This window comes from Notamacropus eugenii, chromosome 1, assembly GCF_028372415.1.
Source record: "Notamacropus eugenii isolate mMacEug1 chromosome 1, mMacEug1.pri_v2, whole genome shotgun sequence".
NCBI classification, from domain to species: domain Eukaryota; kingdom Metazoa; phylum Chordata; class Mammalia; order Diprotodontia; family Macropodidae; genus Notamacropus; species Notamacropus eugenii.
In genome coordinates this window covers 621304698-621327562 of record NC_092872.1, presented here as the reverse complement: position 1 = coordinate 621327562, position 22865 = coordinate 621304698, and the positions used below count along the sequence as shown (strand labels likewise).

Here is a 22865-nt window from a genome sequence, read left to right as displayed (position 1 = left end):
GAAGTTGGCTCCCAGGGCTGTGTCGAAGTATAGTGAGCTTAGCTGCTGAAGGATGCCTACCTACTTGGGGCAGCACTAGTGCATGTAGTGGTTCTCTGAACTGGTGTAGCACCAATTATTTACAGTGCTTACAACAGCCATAAATATGGATGGGAAAGATCTTCCCATTAAAAAACAAGATTATATTAACAATAAGCAGAAATGCACTATCAATACATTATCAATACATTTGACCCCAAGATCTTTCTTATCCATTACATAGGTCAATGGAACAACTGATATCAACAGAACTTTAACAGGGATTACAGAAAATAAGCATATAAAACAATATCTTAGGGTGGGCTTGAGCACAAGCACCCCATCATTCCCTCTCAAAAGAATGGGGCCCAAAATCTTGGGGTAAAGGGCAAAGGTCTCTTCTTCCATAGCTACTTCCTGCTGAGATTGGATGTAGAGCTGTCCCTGCCCCAAGAGGTCCCATTCAAGACGCAAGGTCCAAGGGTGACACATCACAATTGTGGTGGGTTGACATTCAGCTTAAGTGATCAGGCATCTCCAGGTGGAGGTGCCTGCAGAAAACAAATCTGATGAGAAGGCGAATAGACAAAAAGCCAAAAAGAAACAATGAGACAATAACCAGAAGCAGGGTAGATAGGGTCAGCCATGGTTGTGGAGTCTGTGAACCCACTATCGTAGCCTCATTCACTGTTGTTCAGTGTTTTCTAATTTGCAGTTTTGGGGTCATCATTCTGGCTAGAGGTATACTCTCTTTAATCTGAACTGGGGCCTGGCCAATTTTCTATTCTTCCTGCAGGTGTGACGAACTTAGATGCAAGGGTTCAGGAGGATCTGTATGGGCAGTTTTTTCTTCTCTATTCCATCTAGGATCAAGCCCCTTTTCTCAATATTTTGTATGCTTCTTTAGTTGCAATACCATCTGTGCTTCCAAAATACACCTTTGCTCTCAATAGAGCAGTAAACAATTCTTTTCTTGTCATTGTATTCTGATTTTGAATTCTCTGGCTATTTAGTCTTCTCTCTTGAGGAAATTTATCGTTTTCATTGATTCTCATCATCCAAGATATCAACAATTTTCCCATTCTTTGGGTGAACTGACTCAAAATGTCTGTGATCTCCTGCTGAGTAAAATCCTCAATTACCCCCACAAGCACTGTGTGCTTCCCAATTTTCCTGCTGTATTGGGTGTACTTCTGCCTGAGAAGCCTCTCATGCATCCTGCTGGCAGGTGTTTGGGCCCTAATCAAGACTCGTGTTACTTTTTTGCCTCTTTTTGTGAGCTAAACTAACAAAAGCTTTTTCTTCTACCACCTGAGACTTTCTAGCTTGCTCTTCTAAAGGAGAGTTTGAATGATGCAGCATAAAAAGTTGCTCATGCGAACCAGTCAACCAACTCCTTTTCCATCTGAGCTTTCTCTTTGAGCATTGTGTCTCTGCTTTTACACATAAGGTGCTAACTTGTTAGCAAGACCAAGCTTCTCCTACATACCCCTGCCAATTCTTTCCCCTGTCTACTGGTATTCCTTGTAAACATCTTCTAAATCTCTGCGTCCTCCCTTCTGTAGCCTTGGCTCCCAGTTTTCACAGAGCTGTGTGCTTTTAGCCCATTCTCTTGCTAGGGAGAAATAAGATAGATCCCCCTATCCTGGGATATCCATTTCTTCTTCTGTCCCCTCTGCTTTTCTGCTTTTTCTGTCTCCAAACACAGGTCTGATATTTCACTATCCCATCCTCGTCACCATTTGTAGTGCCAACAGAATATTCACAGTGCCTGTGGCGGCCGTGAATATGCTGGCACAGTTCTGAATTGTGAAGTACAGCAAGACTCTCCACATGAAAGACAGAACCAAAACATTTATTCAGACACCAGAAAGACAAATCCATCATAGTAACAAAGAAATATATACACAATAACAATGCAGAGGGCAGTACCATCCCCAAGCCTTCCCTCTGTTAGGCTTCTCGCAAACCAGTTTCCTTAAACAAATCACAAACAAGCTCTCTCACTCTCACTGTCTTTACCAACTCTGATTGCTTTCTGACTAAGTCTCAGCTCTGCTCTAGCTCCACCTCTTCCTGTTGCACCCCTTCCTGTTCCATGTGACTTAGACTCATATGACTCAGGCTTCCATGTGACGTAAGAGCCACATGGGCCTCATCATAGATGGGAAAGATCTTCCTATTAAGGAGCAAAATTACATTAACAAGGAGAGTCCATAGGTTCCCCTAGCTATGTCAAGGCACATGGGGGGTCCTGGTGTTGGTGTTTGCCAACTGTACCACCGTGGGGCTCAGGATCTCTTGCTTGTTTGCTGAGGTGCGACTTGCCTCTGGCCTGCTGCATTGGCCCCTATCCTAGACCATGCTCCCCTCTTTAAGTGCAATGGACCTTTCTTGCTGGTCCTCCAAGTTTCCCAGGCAACAGGACTGCTTTTCCCTGTCTTTCTGCTGTCTCCACTGTTCTAGGATTTTTCCTGGGGTGCTATTTTTGGGGTTTTTTAGAGTTCATTAAGGGAGACTGAGAGCAATTCACTGTTTACTCCATCATCTTGGTTCCCAGAAGCCAATATAGGAATTTTTTAAACCCATCTTGAAGTTACTTCATGGAATTGGAATTTTTTAGGAATTTCTGAAAATAGATTCAGTCATGTCCAACTCTTGGTGACCACTGAGGGTTTCTTGGCAAAGAAACTGGAGTGGTTTGTCATTTCCTTTTCCAGTAAATGAAGGCAAGCACATTAAGTGACTTGCCTAGGGCCACATAACTTGTAAGTATCTGAGGCTGGATTTGAACCCAGGTTTTCTTAACTCCAGGCCTATCCACTGCCCATTGCCCTCGTTCATAGGGCCCCATGATGGCCATTATATCTTTTCCATTGGAAAAACAAACTTGAGGATAGATGAAAAATTAAGAAAGGAAGAAGAGAAGCACTCTCAACACACCTTGAAAAGAGAGGTCCCTTGCCCTGGGACTGGCACCTAGGACTATGTCCCAGATCTGAGTATGGGCAAAACAACTGAGTCCTGTCCTCAGTGCCAACAAAGAGACCCCTGTAAACTTCTGATCAGTTCTACTCCCTTACCATCTGTGGGATGAGAGCTCTGGAACCAACTGTTGCCTCTGTTGATTCAGTGGCTCCCAAGACCTGCTCCTGGTTTCCTGGGGCCCAGTCTGTGCTGGCGTAGCTTTTGCTGGATTGTGCTCCACTCTCACCCCCAGGGCAACAGACTTTCCTGCCAACCTTCCAAGTTGTTTCTGTCTGGAAAATTACTTCACCCTGTCCTTTTGTGGGTTCTTCTGTCCCAAGGAATTGTTTTATGGCATTATTTAAAGGTATTCAGAGATGTTTCAGGGAGAACTTAGAAGAGTTTCTGCCTTTTTCCCACCATCTTGGCTCCACCTCCCACATATGCTCTTTAGGAGTACTATTTAGAAGATGCCATGTGTCTTTTTAACTCTAGCTTCTCCGACATTTTGTTCAATTCTATATTTTATCTTTTATTTTTCTTCTAGATGTGTTCAAAACTGAAAAACCTGGAAAGACTTACATGAACTGATGCAAAGTGAAATGAGGCAAACCAAGAGAACATTGTACTCAGTAACAGCAATATTGTATAGTGAACAACAGCGAATGATTTAGCTACTCTCAGCAATACAGTGGTCCAAAACAATTCTAAAGGACTTGGTAAAAAAAATTCTATCAATTCTATTCCACAGAAAGAACTGATGGAGTCAATGTAGATCAAAGGATAGTATTTTTCACTTTCTTCCTTCTTTCTTTTTTATTAGTCTAAATCTTCTTTGACAACAGGAATAAAATGGAAATATGTTTTGCCTGATTGCATATATATATAGCCTGTATCAAACTCCTTATCATCTCAGGGAGGGGGCAGTAGGGGAGAAATGGAGAGAATTTGGAACTCAAAATATTAAAAAAATAAATGTTAAAAGTCATCTTTACATGTAATCAGGAAAAAATGAAATATTATTTTAAAAGATCTGAGTAGATTATATCATTGGGCTAAATCTGTATTTTTAGTAGGAATAAATATTAAGTCTTTTTTAAAATTATAGTTTACCCAATGTATAAAAAAAGTATGTGCTGCAGCATTTAAGATATTTAATTATTCATCCTGGCAACACCTTTGAACTGGATGTTTTAGTTTATTTTTTTCTAATTACAAGTAAAGACTAAAATTACAAGTAAATTTTCTATTAACAAGTTTTTATTATTTTTTATTATTTTATTTATTTATTTTTCGGTTCTCTTTTATTTATTTATTTATTTTTAATATTTTACAATCGCTACCATAAAACTTAGATTTTTACCACATCCCTGCCTCCCCAAGATGGCATACAATTCTATGTAGGATCTACATATACTTTCCTATTGAATATGTTTTCACTATAGTCAAGCTGTGTAGGCAAACTAAAATAAATGGAAGAAATCATATAACAAATCAAAACATAATACACACACACAGACACACACACACACAAAAACATCTGCTACATTCTGCGAATGAATTCTATATTTCTTTCTCTGAGTGTGGAAGGCATTTTGCCTTAGAAAACCATTGGGAATTTTTTTTTTTTAAGTTTTTGCGTTATTATGAAGTTCCAAGTCTACCAGAAAAAACTCTCACACACTGTGGTCGTTGCTGTGCACAAAGTTCTCCTGGTTCTGCTCCTTTCACTCAGCATCAGGTCATATAAGTCCTTTCAGGCCTCTCTGAAGTCTTCTTGTTCATCATTTCTTATGGCACAATAGTACTCCATTACATTCATATACCATAATTTATTCAGCCATTCCCCAATTGATGGGCATCCCCTTGACTTCCAGTTTTTGGCAACTACAAAAAGTGCTGCTATAAATATTTTTGTACATGTGGGACCCTTTCCCATTTTTATGATTTCTTGGGGATACAGTCCTAGTAGCGATATGTTTATGTGGTACCTCAGAGTTGTTTTAATTTGCACCTCTCTGATCAATAATAACAAGTTTTTAGCATTCACTTTTAAAATATTTTGACTTCCAAATTATCTCCTTTCTCCCTCACTACCCCCTCCCTAAGAGAGTAAATGATTTGATATATTATATATTTTATATAGGTTATATATGAAGTCATGTAAAAATATGTCCACATTAGTCATATTGTGAAAGAAGAAACAAAGCAAAAGAAAAGAACCACAAAAAATCAAGTGGAAATAGTTTGCTTCCACCTGCATTCAGACTCCATTATTTCTTTCTTTGGATATGGATAGCATTTCCCATTACAAGTCCTTTCAACTTGTCTTAAGTCGTTGTATTACTGAGAAGAACTAAGTCTTTCATATTTCCTCACTCTTTTTTTTACTTCAGCTGAAGCATAATAAATTTTGTTCCAGTCCCTTTCCTTTACTCTGTATATGTCTCTATGTTTCAAATGTGTTTCTTGCACATAACATTTTTTAGGATTGTGGCTTATAATCTACTCTGCTATCCACTTCTATTTTAGGGGAGAGTTCATTCCATTCACATTTGCAGTTATGCTTACTAATTGTGTATTTCCCTCCATTGTATTTTTTCTCTGATTTAGCTTTCTCTATTTCCTTTCAGCCTTTCCCCTCCTCACCAATGTTTTTCTTCTGACCAGTGCCTTCCCCATCTGCCCTCCCTTTGGTCAGTCTCCACTCCCCCCTTATTTCTCCTTCTCCTACTTCCTTTTAGGGTAAGATAGATTTCTATACCCAACTGACTGTGAATGTTATTCTCAATTTCAGTCAGTTTTGATGAGAGTAAGGTTCAAGCAATGCCCACTATCCACCTTCCCATTTTTCCCTCCATTGTAATAGGTCTTTTGCGCCAATTCATTTTACCCCATTCTGTTTCTCCCTTCCTTCTATTCCCAGCATTAATCCTCTTTCTTACCCCCTAATTTTTTTGTGTTATCCTCTCAAATTCACCTTATATATACTCCTTCTGTCTAGATATACTCATTCTAACTGCAACAATAGTAATAGAGTTCTTTAGGATTATAAGTATCATCTTCCTGTGTAGGGATGTAAACAGTTTAGCCTTATTGAATCCCTTATGTTGTCTCTTTCTTTTTTACCTTTTTATATCTTTCTTGAGTCTTGAAATTTTTTGTTTGACTCTGGTCTTTTCATCAGGAAAGCTTGAAAGTCCTCTGTTTCATTGAATATCCATTTTTTCCCTGAAGGATTATGCTCAGTTTCACTGAGTAGGTGATCCTTAGTTATAGTCCTAGCTCCTTTGCCTTCCAGAATATCATATTCCATGCCCTCAGATCCTTTAATGTAGAAATTGCTAAATCCTGTACCATCCTGACTGTGGCTTCCTGATATTTGAATTGTTTCCTTCTGGTGGCCTGCAGTATTTTCTCCTTGATCTGATAGTTCTGGAATTTGACTGTAATGTTCCTGAGAGTTTTCATTTTGGTATTTCTTTCAGGAGGTGATTGGTGAATTCTTAATAATAATTCATATATAATATAACGATTAATTCAGGCTCCAAATCACCAACCTCTTCTGCTTGGCTAGAAAATTTTCCCAGCTGGCTCTATCTACCTACTGCATTTTCCAGTGCGTTTCATCATTCAGAGTTATAATTTGCAGGTTCAGGAAGACATTCTCAATTTGGTGGCACTCCATCTAGGTGCCTTGTTATTTTAGAACCAAAACTGAACCACCACCAAACCAATGGGCTTTGAGATATATTGGAATCAATCAATAAGAAGAGACAGGATGTGAGGTATTATGTTATGCAATGACAGGTATGTGATAATTATTCTCATGCATCTTCTCTTCCCATTCTAGAAAGATCTGTAGCTATACGAGTCAGGGAGTTCATACCTCATATATAAATGGAAAATGTAGTCTAAGTGAAAAAGAAAATGATTATCTAATCTTATTTCTAAATTCTCAGCTTCCAGAAATGGTCCCTTTGCCTGCTATGAAGAAATCAATAGTCAGCAAGATAGGTTTGGGAATTGTGGCCGGCAAGGAGAAAATAGATTTAGATTCTGTAGTTGGAGGTATGTTTCAAAAATATTTACTTTGATAAATAGAGGGATTAGTGATTTCTTCAGTGGGAATCACGTCTTTACAACAGCCTAAGAATGCGTAGCCCAGGATTTTGGGAAGTATATTTTGCAGCTACTAATCTTATAATGTCATCTCAGCAAATGTCTTTGTTTTGAGCTAATTATGTCTACTGGATGACTGTAAAAGATAAGTATTTTGGTGGAAGCTCATGAACTATAGATTTAGAAACGTCAACCCACAGGTTGTTCTTTCGTAGGTCCTTCCTCCTTTCTCTTTGCAGAGCGCACGCTCCTTAGAGTTGTCTTTTGCCTAGACTGAAAGTTATCTACCCTCTAATTCTGTCAAGGTTGGCTGAAGACTTCTTTAAACTTTATAAAAGGGTAACAAAGCCACCCTCTAGTTTTGTCAGGCTTAACTGATTGATGTTTTTACATCTTTACACTTCAGTTAATACTCTATTGTCTCTGTTGCCTGTCCCCCTCACATTGTTTGACTTCATTAAATGGTATCATTGGGAATCAGATCAGGGTTCTCCCACTGTGTTTAACAATTTCTTTTTTATATTTGTAGGAATATCCTCTGTGGAAAGTTAATTTGTACATACCCATATCGAAAACCTTATGTTCGAGAAAATGTTGCTGTGATATATAATTTTGTGCTAAAGACTGTATGTATAAGTTTAGATCACAAGTTTAAAAAGAGTACTCCAGATCCAATGTTGATGGCATATGGAAATCCCTGTGATATTAATAAGGTAAATGATTAACATCTCTTTGAGAAAATATTAAATATTAAATATTTATTTCCTATTAAAACATAAAAGTTCACATTTCTTTTTTTAGTACAAAATGCAAACAGATCATTCCTCAATACATACCTAGAAATCTGGCCACCAATCTTACTTGGGCATAGTAGCTTTGTTTCTTCCGTAGCCTATTATGTTGAAGAGCAGCTTTCTCTGAGTCACAAATTAAAATTTAGAACTGCGCTACACCTCAAGGGTCCCTTGGATGATTCCAGGTGCATTTCCATTTTGAAAGTCACTTATTCAGGATAACACTGATATGATCTATATTTATAAGAATTTCATGGAAATATAAATTACAGTTTAAATCATAGCAGTCCAGATCTTGTGCAAATGAAATATAATTCTGCCTCTGAAATTAGGAGGCTGAAGGATTAAAAATTCATTTATTAAACTAAACTCCTGACCATAACATTATTGAGCACCAAGATAACCCAAAGCTGCTCTGAACTTGTGACTCCCAGATACTACATTTAGGCACTGAGCTTTTATAAAAAACTCAGTAAATCCAGCTTACGGCTGCTGTTGTTGAGTTGGAAGATAAAGTTCTTTAAGCAAGTAACCTTTTATTTGATATTGAGAGCTATATTTTCTAAAAAAAATATGAACAAAAGCAAGTTTAGTCAATAATTATGATGATTAATAAAAAAAGTAAAATCTACTTGGAAATTTTATCTGTTTGTGTCTTATTTCAGAGACATCAAATAAAGAATATTTTTTGTAATACTTCATGGTTTTTAAAGTACTTTCACATGCACTTCCCTTTAATCCTCATCAAGTCTCTGTGAGGCATCATTATTAAATATTATTATCCCCATTTTTTACCAAATAGAGACGGAGAAATAGAAGGAGAAGAGAATAAACATTTACATAATGCCTTCTATGTATATGGTACTGATCAAAGCATTTGTCTAATTTGATTCTAACAACACCCCTGCAAGGTAGATGATATTATTCCCATTTTACAATTGGGAAAACTGGAGGAAACAGACATTAAATGACTTGCCCAGAGTCATATATTAAGTGTCTGTGGCAAGACTTGAATTCAGGTCTTTCTTCTTGAATCCAAGGCCTATTGCTTTATTCACTACCTTTATGGGGATAAAAATGGGATGAGCATGGGGACAGGAAGTTAGGTGTCAGAGAAATAAATTACCTTGTCAATAGTCACATAGTTAATAGAATGACAATGCCAATACTAGAATTCAGGTCCTCTGATGATAAGTAGTTTTCATGTCATCGTTACACAGACTAATGTTCAGTGCTATGACAGAGGTTCTCATGTCTTGAAATCTCTAACTTCATTTCGTAGACCTAAGGGGACTACATTAATGTCAGAAATAACATTATATGGACTTCATACTGTCTCTGAAATAATTCAGGTCCACATAAATTTCTGTTTCATCCCAAATTCTGATAATCTTTAATTATTGATTTTTTTTGTACAAAAGTTGAGTAGAAAGTTGAGTTGGCCCATCTGATGTGGAGTCTTTTTTTTGTAGTATTGTCGTAATGGTGAGTGTGTATATATGAATAACATCATATATGAAGCAAGAAGTTGTTCAGAAAACAGGTGCAATGGTCATGGAGTAAGTAACACCATTTTAATTCAGTAGCATCATTTAGTATAATGCAATGTGTGATTTAGGTATTTCCTTTAATCGCCATCATTTTAAATATTTACAAATATCATTTTAGAATTTGCAGTTGCATCACAAAACAGGTAAAGCTAGTTTAGGATGAAAGTTTTAAGATAATTGTCCAATCATGACTAAAGTTCAGTGATTTCTAAGGGGCACAGAATCTGCCAACAAATATGTAAATTTGCTAACATAGGTTAGGATACTCTGTGCTGTAGCTTCTATGCCTTTGGATACAGGGAGAAGTGACTTGGAGCTGGTTCAAACCAGTTCTTGAGAACCTGTTGTTACAAATTAAGGCTGGATTTGTAGTTTAGTCAATTTCTAGACTTTAAAAGGTGATGGAGAAAATGTTAGCAATACAGACTAACCTTAAAAGTGTGTCAGGCTTATTTTGGGGGTTTGGGAGGGCTGATTGTTAAACATTTTCATGTGTGGTTCTTGGATACAAGTCAGTGACAATGACCTTCTAGTTGCCTGTTACCTCAATGACTCCAGGGAGACTGAGAAGATTGGAGGGACTCAGCAGATAGAATGACAGTCAGTTTCAACTGTCATGTCATCAGTTTATTTCCACGTAGCTGTAGAATTAACCCCAGGGTTGGGTATGATAGCCTATGTTCAATGAGGGTGCTCTACCCTATTTCTGTACTGATACCCCCAAAAAGCTGCCCTTTTGTTATGGTTAAACAGAACATGATTCTAATTTTTTTCCTTCTGGAGAGCCATTGCATCCATAGTGAAGGATACAATTTTAGTGAAGCTGATATTTTAATCCTCTTTTTCTTGAAGTAGCTAAACCTCCTTTTCTTTGTACGTGAGTGTGTGTTTCCTTCTGAGCCAGTGCCTTGGTTTCTGGTCCCAGAGGAGATAGATCTGGTTTTTTGTTATCACCCCTAGAATGGAATTCCTTTGTATATCTTTGCTTGTTGAGTGTATTGTATTTGTGTGAGGCTGAAGAGATTTAAAAGTGGGTGCTGTGTTGGTCAGTCTACTAAAGGTTCATAGGATCACAGATCCTAGATGTTTTATTTGAAGGGAATTTAGAGATATTGTAGAAAGAAAACTTATTGCAAGGTAGGAACAGCACTTAAGAGGGCTGTTTTACCTTTGAAGGGGTGAGGAGAGCATTCTCAGGTTTGTCATTGCTTTGATTTCTTTACTGACTGAGATGTAAAAGGCACACCCCTAGGTTTAGCAGAATTCCATTTGTCTGCTGTAGCTCTCCTTAGAGTTGTCTACTGCCTCTAGTTCTATCAAACTTGATTAAAGACTTCTTTAAACCTTATAAAAGGATAACAGTGACTTTATGATCTAACAATGTTGCCATTGTGATGATAAAGAGGAAAGTAATATTTTATTTGAAATAGTATACTTTTTAACTATGAATTTTATCTTTTTTAGCCTCATGCCTAAACAAAGTTGATTTTATTGCATTTTTTGATCCAAAAGTATTTAATTGAGTTCTAAATTCTGATCCCAGCTACTGAATTGGACTGAGCTAGGCCTAGCTCAGAACATACTGTTTAAATTTTACGGTGTAAATCATTCATTTTTAAGCCATGGCATTTGTTGGTTCACAGAAAAAGACATCTTTGTGGAGCAAGTGGGTTTCTCAATATAAGTCATTTCTATAGGTAGTTATCATATACAGAAAATACATAGGCATTCTGGGTTCACAGCCTCGTCACTGGCCTTGAGGGCAATTTGTTGCATTTCCAGGGAAGGGAAAAAGTCTTAGGTAATCTGCTCTTCTGTCATTGGCCACAAGATATTGATTGTTGTAAAAGGACTGAGAATAAGGAGAACCAAAACACAGGAATCAGATACTTGACTTCCCATTTATAGTGAAACAGAGGCTTATTCTAAAATGATATTACTCAAGTTGAGAAAGGGTAATTATAAGGTCCTCTCATTGCTATCACAGAAATCATTCACAATATTTTATATAATTGGAAAACTGGACTGAGCCAGATTATATATTGTCCAAGGATGTACATATATTAAGTAGCAAAGTTAACTCCCTTGACATTACTTTTTAACGTTTTTTATCTGTTTTAGGCATGCACTGATGATAACGATATTTGCGTATGTGAAACAGAATATCAACCTCCACGTTGTTATTCAAAGAAAACTTCAGTCACTTTCGATGTTATGGAATGGACCCCAAGTTAGTATCCGTAATATGGCCTATAAACAAATGAGCAGAGGCATGGCATAAAATTAAATGAACTTTATCAGCATCAGGAAAGGAATATAGGGCACTCAGAATCTCATGTAGTTAAAGAAAGGGTAGTACATGGTTGATACTCCTTGTGGCTGGTTTTTATGTCATTCATAGTTAAAAGTAAAAAGTCTAGTTTATCATTACACTGAATTTCTTGCTTTTTTTTTTTTTATTCTTAGGTTCTGACTATGGCAGAGCTGTAGAGAATCTTAGGAAGAACTGGCTGCTTATAAGTTTCTACATTTCTCTACCTATTCTTTTCATTATAGCCATAATAACTGTCAAATGGAAATCTCTGAAAGGATGTTTATCCCCAGAGGAATCACCAATTACTGAGTAAATTGAATTTGTGTATTTTTATGGACCAGGTGTGAGCATACCTCAGTTGTTCACTGGGTATAAACAAGATCTACAGCACCTCCACTGAATCAATCAATCACTTGTTTGTAGCCTTGAGTCTGTGGGAAAAGTCCTTGATCAATTTAGATGTCTTTGAAAACCACTGGATGGAGTGACGTTGCCAAGGAAGTCTGCTTGGATTAGTTAAAGAGCTTGGTTATTTCTTATAGGGTTTAGTTTAGTTATAAAACCACTGGGGCTGGTATAAAACGTCAGATATTATAACCAAAAAAGATTGTATAAAATACAATATATATAAAAATCCCAAATACTATTTTTTTAAAACTAGTTAGAATAGAGAATTTGAGTGTCTGAAAGTTTAGTGGTGGAAGCTTCTCTTTTTAAAAAAATGCTCATGAAGGAAGGAGAACACCTTAGCCTCATAAACAATAAAATAGATTACATTTTAATGGGCAGAAAATGACTAGTTATTTATATGAAAGCAATTTATGAATAAGTATTCAGCATAAAGTTAGATCATTGATTTATTAGAATGAAGATTTTAGATTCGATACAAACTAGAAGAAAGAATAAAAAATAAGAAGATATATGGAGTACAAATGAGGCAACTTCAAATTGATTCACTTAAATAAGGTATTGATACTGAAAATGAGAAAAATATAAAAAATGAGATCTCTGCACATCATTTCCTGATGAAGTTTACCTGAAATAAATCAGTTGTCCTAATGAGACTGGAGGAGACTAGAAACTGCTTTATCCATCAGTGAAGTTCCTTGTCATGTCAGAAGTATGTCAGACAAAGGCGACAGGATTTAAAACATAAACTCACTTGTAAAATATTACATGGAGTAGAGTATGAACAGTATCACCTCACAAAACCATAGCAATGGAGATAAAATCATATTTGCAAGAAACTTTTTGAGCAATTTAACTAAGCCAAATCATCCTAAAGATAGGAAAATATAAATTGAAAAGAGGACAATACATGGAAGAAGAATGGAAATTTGTAAGAATTTTCATAAGTCTTCTCTCAATGGAGCCACCATACTCAGATTCATAAAATTACTATTCACAATTTGCTGTATGAGGAAATGGAAGTGGCACTAAAGAAAGGTGTAAATGATAGCTAGACTGAGTAAAGAATGCACAGAGGAGATACAGAGTAGATGACAATTCAGTTTTGAAGTTATTGAAAGATTGATTCTCAATGTATCTGGACAAAAAAAGGAGGATAACAAAGGCTTGGGGAAATCTCAAACACTGTTACCAAAAAAAAAATTGACCAAAAATAATCAGTAACTACTAATCAGTCTACTTTTTGTGAACTTTTTTGTGAGCTGTGAAATTTTTCATTTTTGCACTATTTAGGTATGAGAAGATTTTTAAAGTTACATTTACAGAATACCATTTTGGTGCTTACAAAATTGACTGAAATTCACAGAGATCATAAGATCTCAGTGTATCTGCTTTCTGTAGACTATAAAAAGACATTTTATTTCATAGAGTAGAATGCTTAAAGGCATTAAAGGCTGTCCTCCATTAAAATGTCTCCCATGAAGATCACACAATCATAATTCCTTCAAAGATATTATTAATGAGATAGATTAAAATTAAAATCTTAATATTAAATAAGGCACAAAACAGGAATATGCTTAGTAAATATCTTTGCTATCATCATGTACACTATTGTCCAAATTAAAGGATTCCTTAGAAATGATGAGCATCTTTCAGATGCTTCTATTTGCAGATTGGTTGTTGCCTTCATCTTTGAAGAGGACCAATATGACATCACCATTGTAAAGTGAAATTTCAGTGTGTCCAACTGTGGCTGATCAGACCAGTAAGAGCTCTGAATGCTCTACCACAGGTTGAACACATATAGTCCCTGTGGATATCCCAAATTTGCGCATCCTGCTTTTTCTTTGCGCTGTCTCAATTCTGCTTTGATCAGAGAGCACAGCACCTTTTCTTATGTGGGCACGCCATGCTGAGCAGTCCTGTGCCAGTGTCTCCCATGCTGCACAGTCAAATCCAAAGTTCTTGAGAGAGACCATGAGAATGTTCTTGTATCGTTTCTTGTGGCCACCATGTGATCGCCTGCCCCATGCAAGTTCTCCATAAAATAGTTTTTTTTGGCAAGCGTACATTTTGCATTCAAACAACATGGCCAGCCCATTGGAGTTGCGCTCTCTGAAGCATAGTCTGAATACTTGGCAGTTCAGCTCAAGCAAGGACTTCAGTGTCTGGTACCTTATCCTGCCAGGTGATCCTCAGAATCTTCCTGAGACAATTCAAGTGGAAGCAATTCAGTTTCCTGGCATGGTTCTGGTAGACCATTCATGTTTCACAAGCATAGAACAATGAGGTCAGCACAACGGCTCTGTAGACCTTCAGTTTGGTAGTCTGTCTAATATCTCTTCTCTCTCAAACCTTTCTTTGGAGCCTCCCAAACACTGACCTAGCTCTGGCAATGCGTGTATCAACCTCATTGTCAATGTGTACATCCCTGGAAAGTACACTACCAAGATAAGTGAACTTATCCACAGCATTCAAAATTTCTCCATTTGTTGTAACCGATGGTTCCATGTGTGGATGGTGTGTTGGTGGCTGGTGGAGCACCTGTGTTTTTTTGGTATTAATTATTAGGCCAGAATTATCACAGGCAGCAGAGAATTGATCCATACATTGTTGCATCTCAGGTTCAGAGGCTGCATTGAATGCACAATCATCTGCAAACAGAAAATCACGCACCAACACTCCCTTCACTTTGGTCTTGGCTTGTAACCTTTTCAAATTGAAGAACTTACCATCAGTATGGTAGTTGACCTTGATGCCATGTTCATCCTCATTGAAATCATTTGTCAACATGACTGAAAACATCATGCTAAAAAGTATGGGAGCAAGTACACAGCCCTGTTTCACTCCTTTGGTGACTGGGAAAACACAAGAGCTTTGTCCATTATCCAGAACCTGGGCAAACATGCCATCATGAAATTGACATACAATATTAATAAACTTCTCTGAGCAACCAAATTTTGACATAATTTTCCATAAGCCCTCACGACTAACGGTGTCAAAGGTCTTGTTCAGATCCACAAACATTGTATACAGACCTCTGTTCTGCTCGTGGCATTTCTCCTGGAGTTGTCAGGCAGCAAACACGGTATTGACTTCTTCAGTCCTTTATGAAGCCACACTGGCTCTCAGGTATATGCCCATCTTCCAGGTGAAGGACTAGTCTATTAAGGAGGACTCTAGCAAGAATTTTGCAGATAACATTGAGCTGATTACGTCAAATGATAGATTTTTGCAGTGCTTCCTAAAAGAATTTTGATAGTTCAAAAGAATTCAGAGCAACTAGCTAATTGGAAAATCCAAGTGAATGAACAATACATATTATCTAGAATATGATAGGCTGTTAAATAGACAACCTGTATTTTTAATGGACATTTTTGAAGGATAATGTAAGCCTTGAGTTGTGCAATAGAAGGGAAGTTGCCTGGATTAATTTTGGAAAACTGTACAGTGCAATAGGATGCAGTGTTTCATAGTGGATAAAATGGTAGACCTGGAGTAAGGGAGAATTGGGTTAAAAATCTCTTTTCAGACGCTAAATCACAGCCTTTCTCAGCCTCAGTTTCCTCATCTCTAAAATGAGGGTAATAATAGTGCTTAACTCATAGGCTTATGAGGATCAAATGAGATAATATATGTAAAGCAATTTACAAACTTCAAAAGCACTATATAAATGTTAGCTATTCTCCCTGAAACGAAGGCCCATCTTTTCAATATCAATATTCTTTTGATGATGTGTGGTTGTAAGTCTTGTTGAATATTATAGTGTCCAAATATCTTTCAAAGAAAATGCATGATATGAGAAGGCTGAAGAATTTCTAACAAGGAATTACATTGAAGATGTGGCATAAAGGATGTAATCAGAGATGTATGGACCGAAAAGAAGGTAGAAATCAGTCATGTAACAAGGGCAAAGGATAAGTAATGGGCAACCTGTATGCTCCATTAGTATCTAAGAAATATCAGGAAAGTTAGAAGCAAGTCTTCAGAAAGTTGGATGGACAACCTGAGGAGAAATCATGGGAGGATATGGACAAGAGTTTCAAGAATAAGGAGACATGGATAGTTTGCAATTTGCATTTTTGTAGGAAGTACTCACAATGATGAAAACACAAACATCAAAGTATTAAGGAAGTTGGTACTTTAAAAATGAGATCCTTTTGGAATGGCTAATGAATTTACATAATGTGGAGGAGCAATATTATATTAATACTGACATCCTAACCAAAAGAATCAAGAAAGTTGGAAAAAATAGAAGGATGGTTTATTGGTTCTTTTTGTGCAAGCAAATAAGGAAGTTTGATGGAGTTGATTTCGTTGTGTACCCAAAGGAAACAAGAAACTTGATTTCATGGTACATTTGGTCATCTTGATTCATACTACTCTTGAAAAGCATAAGCAAAAACACCACAATAAAGATTGTAGCTTATATCCTAATATTTGCAAGACAATGAAGAAAAAGAGAAATTCTATGGAGAACTTGACAAGATTTTGTAAACCATGTCACCAATGGAACTTAGTGACTTCCGTGAAATAATAGTGAAGAATAATGGGAAAATGTATTTGAAAGAGGAATGGCTAAATGAATTGACATGTATGAATATAATCAAATATTGTGCAATACCAATGAATATGAAGAATTCAGAGAAACTTGAGAAGAACCAAGTTTCATTTCACCATTAGCATGAACTAACACAGAGTAAGGTGAACAGACAAGAGAATAATACATAAAATGGTCACAATGATATAAGGGAAAATAACACTAACTGATTTTGTGAATCATATCCAAGTAAAGATGATGAGAAGGAAAATAGGTCATCTATCAATTGAAGAGGGATAAATTTCATTAAAGTAAACCATGGGTAAATTTTAGGTATTTGGAATCAGTTTAGTTGAGGTACCTTTCTATACACTGAATCTGTGAAGGTTAAAGGAACCACTCACTCTTCAGGTGTTAACAATATACATAATCTTGTGATAGCTATGTAACCTTCCTGGTATGTCATTAGGAACAGTTATGGTCTTGACTTAGTGAGCCCTGTGCAGCCATTTTGAAAAATTCAGGAAGGTGGCCAGGGAAGAAACAGTGACTTGACTTTTCCAATCTTGATCTGCTATGAGTACACTTCTTGATAAGAGGGAGAAAATTGTTTGGAAGTTGAATTTGTCAGCAAGTGTGTTGTAAATAAAAGTAGAGTTAGATACTTGTGGAAACTGATTTTCCAAAGAAAATATTCTTTGGTATTATATAGTGTTGGCATAATTACTAATTTAAAATAATATTTTTACTTTTAAATAGATCTGGATCAGAACTCAGTACATATTCATATAGCAGTAGCAGGTAAGTACATCTATGAAGTTTACCATATTTTAAAAAAAATTATAAAATGCATTATTACATCCCATCATTTCCTGACATTCCCACCCTGACTAGATAAGGATGTTCTCTCTCTACTCCAATTTAGGACACTTTGTCCTTTGCTCTACACTGTATTATACTTTTCTACATATGCTTTTATCTATCCCAGTAGAATAAAAATTCCTTAAGAAGAAGAACTTTTATCTGTTTTTCTTTTTTAACCCAGTGCTTAGTGTGTGATAATTATTAAATACATTGAATTGAATTTGCAATTCATAAATTTCTAAGTCTGGAGAAGTTGATTCAGTTTTAGAGGTTTTCAGAGTAACAAGGAATCACCTCTAGTGTGACACTGAATTGTGCTGACTACATTACTTATCTTGCTGTTCTTAGAAATCACAATGGAAAGCTAGCTGCTACTAATGTTGAGCATTTCCCTTTGTTTCACAGTAACCATAGTACCTAAGATGCCAAGAGCAAAGGTCTGGAGGAAAGAAATCACAATTTGCTGCATCAGAAGACAGACTGCTAGAACAAAGGAAAAATCTTCCACTCCTCCCACACTTACCCTTGCCAATCCATGACTTGCTACTTTTGAAGATATTCATTATAATAAACTGAAATTTTGGAACCATTATAAGTTCTAACATTTCTTCCTTTTCCATTGCAGTTTGATAGGTTGCTAATAATAATCATCTTGGGTAGGAATTGAATAGAAAGAAGAAGATAGGTTGATATTACATACTGTATCCTAAGTATTCATTGGTCATAATTATAAGACTCATACTTTAGATTTACAGGGGTGGGGAACCTGCAGCTTTGAGACCACATGTTCTAGGTCAGCCTTGTTACAGAATCCAAGTTTTACAGAACAGATCTTTTTATTGAGGGGTTGTGTTCTGTGGAGTCTGGATTCACTGAAAGGGCCATACTTGAGGAGCATGAGGGCCACATGTGGTCTCATGGCCAAAAGTTCCCCACCTTGGCCTAGAAGCTTCCCTTCTAATGATATAATGGTCTAGGTTTTAGAAATGAAGTTGGAGAAAGAGGGAGGTCCAAGGACAGATACCTTATTGTAGGTGTAAGGTTATTTGTTATCATAGACCTATCAGTGTGTAGGAAAATCAGGTATAAGAAGGTCAGAAACATGGACTGGATAAGAAGATCCTGAAAGGATACATGTCTTTCAACAGGAAGAAGTAAAATGCCACACCAGACAGCAGGGTAATAATAATAATGATTGCAGCCAGTCTTTTTTTTTTTTTCCACATTTTAAAAATTTTAGACAAGTATGAAAACTTAAATACATAATAAGAAAAGAAAAAGAAACATTATAAAATTAAATAGAAAGGAAAAAAGTCATGTGTACAGCAGAACATAGGAGAGGATTCAGAATATATAGCAATAACTTGTCATTTCAAGAAAGCATATATTAAATACTGTGCGTTATGTTGAAAGTTGTCCTTTTCTTTGCTTTCTTTGTAGGTTTTCTTTTGTTCTCTGCTGTACACTTTTACTTTGTTCTTTTTTCCCCCTGCTACCCCCACCCCCAACAACCACCCCAAGACTACAACTGAGCATGGATATATTTATATATAGGTACTGATATATACATGTATACTCACATACATAACATACATACATATATAAACATATACTTTCCCTAAGAGATTCTACTCCTAATCTTGTTTTTATGTTTGTGCGTATCTTTTTTTTCCTATTTCTCTTAAATCCTTTACTTTACTGCTCCCTGCTACCTTGCCCCGCCTTAACCTATCCCCACTATAACAATCCCTCCCTTATCCTCCTACCCTCCTAAATCTAAAGATTTTTCTGTATCCCCTTTTTCACCTATTCCTTCACCTTCCCCTCTAAAGATCCCTCCTTTTTTTCTCTCTTCCTCCGTATCCCCTTAGAGTTTTATTTCTTTCATAATTTAGAAGACTTTTATATTCTTCTAGATGTATATGTATTTTCCCTTCTTAAACCCATTCCTGAGGAAAGTAGGTTTCCAGAACCCACCCCATCTAATTTCTCTGCATTAGTTCTTCCTTTTGCAAATCATTTGTATAAGATAATTATTCTTTTAGTTGTTCTTGAATGATTTTACTTTTTGTGGTCCAGCCCAGTCTTCCTTAGAAGCCACCCAATTTTTTAGTAACTATCTTAGATATAGGTTTTACATCTTCTATACATAAAATGTAAACATTAGTCCCTTGTAATTGATCATTGGTATGTACCTTGTATTTCTCTTGGCTCTTGTCTGTAAAATCTTCTATTAAGTTCAGGGTTTGTTTGTTTGTTTTTTTAACACAGTTCTGAAAATCTGACAGTTGATTAAATATCTTTTTTTCATTCAGAATTATGCTTAGTTATGCTGGGTATGATATTTTTGGCCAGAAGTCCAGTTCTTTTGCTCTTCAGAAGTGTTCCAGGACCTATGATCTTTTAGTGTTGTCAGTGCTAGAGATTGTGTAATTCTAATTGTGATACTGTGCTATGTAAATTGCTTTTTTCTTATTGCTTGTAATATTTTGTCCTTGATATGGAAGTTTTGGAATTTAACTACAATATTTCTGTGTTTTTTCCTTATAGGATATCTTTCAAGTGGTGATTGGTGTAGTTGATGTAATTCTACTTTCCCTTTTTGTTCTAATGCTTTAGGACAATTTTCTTTAATTATATCTTGTGTTATTGTATAAAGATTCTTCTTTTGATCAGAACTTTCAGGTAGTCCAATTATTCTTATGCTTTCTCTTCTTGATGTCTTCTCTAGATCCATTGTTTTTCCTTTGAGATGTTTCACATTGTCTTCTATTTTTTTCATTCTTTATATTTTGTTTTTTATTTCTTCATCTCTTATAATTTGGCTGGTTTCCTCTTGCCCAATTCTAATTTTCAGGGAGTCATTTTCTTAAGATTCTGAATCTCCTTTTCTGATTGGTTGATTTTCTTGATATAATGTTGTTTTTCTTGTATTATTTTTATTCCCATAGTAGCTCTCTATGGTTAGATTCTTTCTGCTTTGCCTGTGCATTTTTTTTGGTGATAATTTAGCTTTTATAATCACCTCTAGTCCTAGGGTATGGGAGAATGATGCCTCTGGCCTCTGATCCTCTTCAGTTCTCCTTGGTTTGAACTCAAACCAAGACCTTCAGCCTCCTGTAAGTACCCACAGTTGTTGGTGTCCCTGCCCCACTGCTTTTGTGCACTCACCTGGAGCGTGCTGGTTCCTTCTTGCCCTAGCTGCTTATCACAGCACAGCTGTGTCTGACTTTTCTTGTCAGCAGAGGTTCCTCCATCTTCCTGGCTCAAATGCCCAAATCTTGTCACTTTCCTGGAGGTAAAAGTTCCTGTGACAGGCTAAGGTAGCCTCCCAACCCAGCTAACCCCAAGGCTTGTTGCTTGTTGTTAAAGTGAACTCTAACTTGGAGGTGTTTGCTCTTCAATGGGAGAAAATTTTTCTTTGGGTCTTCTTTGATTGTCCCAAGAAAACCCCTGGTATGCCCCTACTCTTTGTTTTCATGGATCTACATTCAGCCATGGAGGCTATTTTACCTCTTTTATGGAGGAAAATCTTGAGAGTATGAAATTTTATGAACTATTCCGTCTTCCCAGAATCATCTCCCTGCCTTTAATCTTTTATGTGTGTTATCTCATTTAAACCTCAGAACAGCCTCATAGGGTATAGATTATCCTCATTTTACAGATAAGGAAATTGAGAGGCAGAGATATGAAGAGACTTGCTCAGTGTCACACAATGCCTGCCTTTGAACTCAGATCATTGATTACAAATCCAATATTTTTTTCTGCTACACCAAAGCTGCTTTCCATAATATAATAGAACCAGGCTCAGAGGTATCAGTTTTCTTAGCATAAAAGGTTAAGTTAATCAGGAGGCTGCTGATCATTTGAAATCTCCTCAGCTCAGCTGACAAAAATCACAAAATGTAAGGGTACACCCAATGAGGTATTAAGATTTAAACAAGAGTGTGAATTTAATTGTACAATCTTGTATAATAACTTGCAAGATAGTTTCCTAAATTGAGCTGAGGCTTCAGGGCTGCACTCACCTCTCTCCTTTATTGACTCGCACAGTTTGCCCAGTTCAAGTCAGAGAGCCTGGTCTCTCAACAGGGGAAATAAACCCCACATTTTCACAGTTATTGCCTCCTGCCCCTATCTAGGCCATTCTAAGGAAAGTTGATACTTAGAGTTGCTAATTATTAGTAGTTGTTGACTTGAAGTCTAAGGACTTCTTCCTAGCAAGGGAAAAAGAAAATAAAAAGGTACCCAGAGTACAAACATTAATCAGAAAGGAATAGGTACGCTACATAGAAAAATACACAGAAAAGAGCAGTAAAGAGTCATAAAATGATTGTAACAGAATCCAGTAACATTACAGCTAATAAGGTATTATAATTTATTACAACTCAACAAAATCAGTTGAGAAGTTAATATTCATGTCAAATTTATTAAGTACCTACTATGTTTTGGGCACTGCACTGCAGATACAAATAAAAATGAAACACTTCATGCCCTCAAGAAGATATTATTAATGGAGACAGCAAATACAGATATAAAAGACAGGGGCAGGATCCTCTCTGAAACTTTAAGTCTTAGAGAATTGCCTAGAGCATTGAGAGGTTAGTGAATTGCCTGAAGTCATATAGTCAATATGTGTCAGAATTGGGACTTGAACTGAGGCCCACCTGGTATTAAGGCTGGGTGTCTCCCTAAAATATTCCTCACATATCATAATATCCTATGGTAGCAGCAGTGTTTCTTAAGGCCTAGCTGGTTTTTCCTAAGGTCTTATCCCATCATTTCAGAGGAGGATATTTGTTTTTTTTTTTCCTTTAAAGGTACTGAAACACTGCCTCAAACATATATAAGTGAAAAGTATATAAAATTTTGAGGGTGGAGAGGCACCAGTAGCTGCGAAGGAGTATCAAGAAGGTCCTCATATAAGAGATGATAACTAAGTTGGGTTTTAAAGGAAACTAGAGATTTTAAGAAGCTCTGGATAAGAAGGGAGAGCATTCTAGGCATGAGGGACAGCTATATAAAGGCATGGGAATGGGGTATGTTATGTGTGAGGAGCAGTTTGGTGAGACTACACAGTTGATGTATGACAAGGTATAAGGTCTGAAACACCATGGAGTGTTCTTTTTATACCAAAGGAGAGGCTGCAGAGCTCTAGATTGATTTTAGGTAGTAGTTTAATCAATCATTATGAATACTTACAAACAGGGACAATCTTTGGTCTGGGAGGCAGCCAAACAGTTCTGTGGATCTATACTGAAGAACCCTAAAATCCTCTGGTAATTATA

The 22865-nt window shown here is 36.6% G+C and overlaps 1 protein-coding gene across 5 annotated transcripts in view; it reads left to right on the top strand.

The window, feature by feature from the left end:
* The window catches only part of LOC140520808 (disintegrin and metalloproteinase domain-containing protein 32-like), a 119267-nt gene extending 101100 nt beyond the window's left edge, over window positions 1-18167 (top strand). For all 5 annotated transcript variants that reach the window (XM_072635128.1, XM_072635124.1, XM_072635125.1 and 2 more), the window contains 7 exons: window positions 6948-7056; window positions 7637-7820; window positions 9374-9460; window positions 11573-11681; window positions 11918-12074; window positions 17473-17514; window positions 17983-18167. In XM_072635128.1, the coding sequence (XP_072491229.1) occupies window positions 6948-7056; window positions 7637-7820; window positions 9374-9460; window positions 11573-11681; window positions 11918-12074; window positions 17473-17514; window positions 17983-17998 (704 nt within the window). In that variant the 3' untranslated portion in view covers window positions 17999-18167. The remainder of the gene's footprint in view (window positions 1-6947; window positions 7057-7636; window positions 7821-9373; window positions 9461-11572; window positions 11682-11917; window positions 12075-17472; window positions 17515-17982) is intronic.
* Window positions 18168-22865: the final 4698 nt, after the last annotated feature.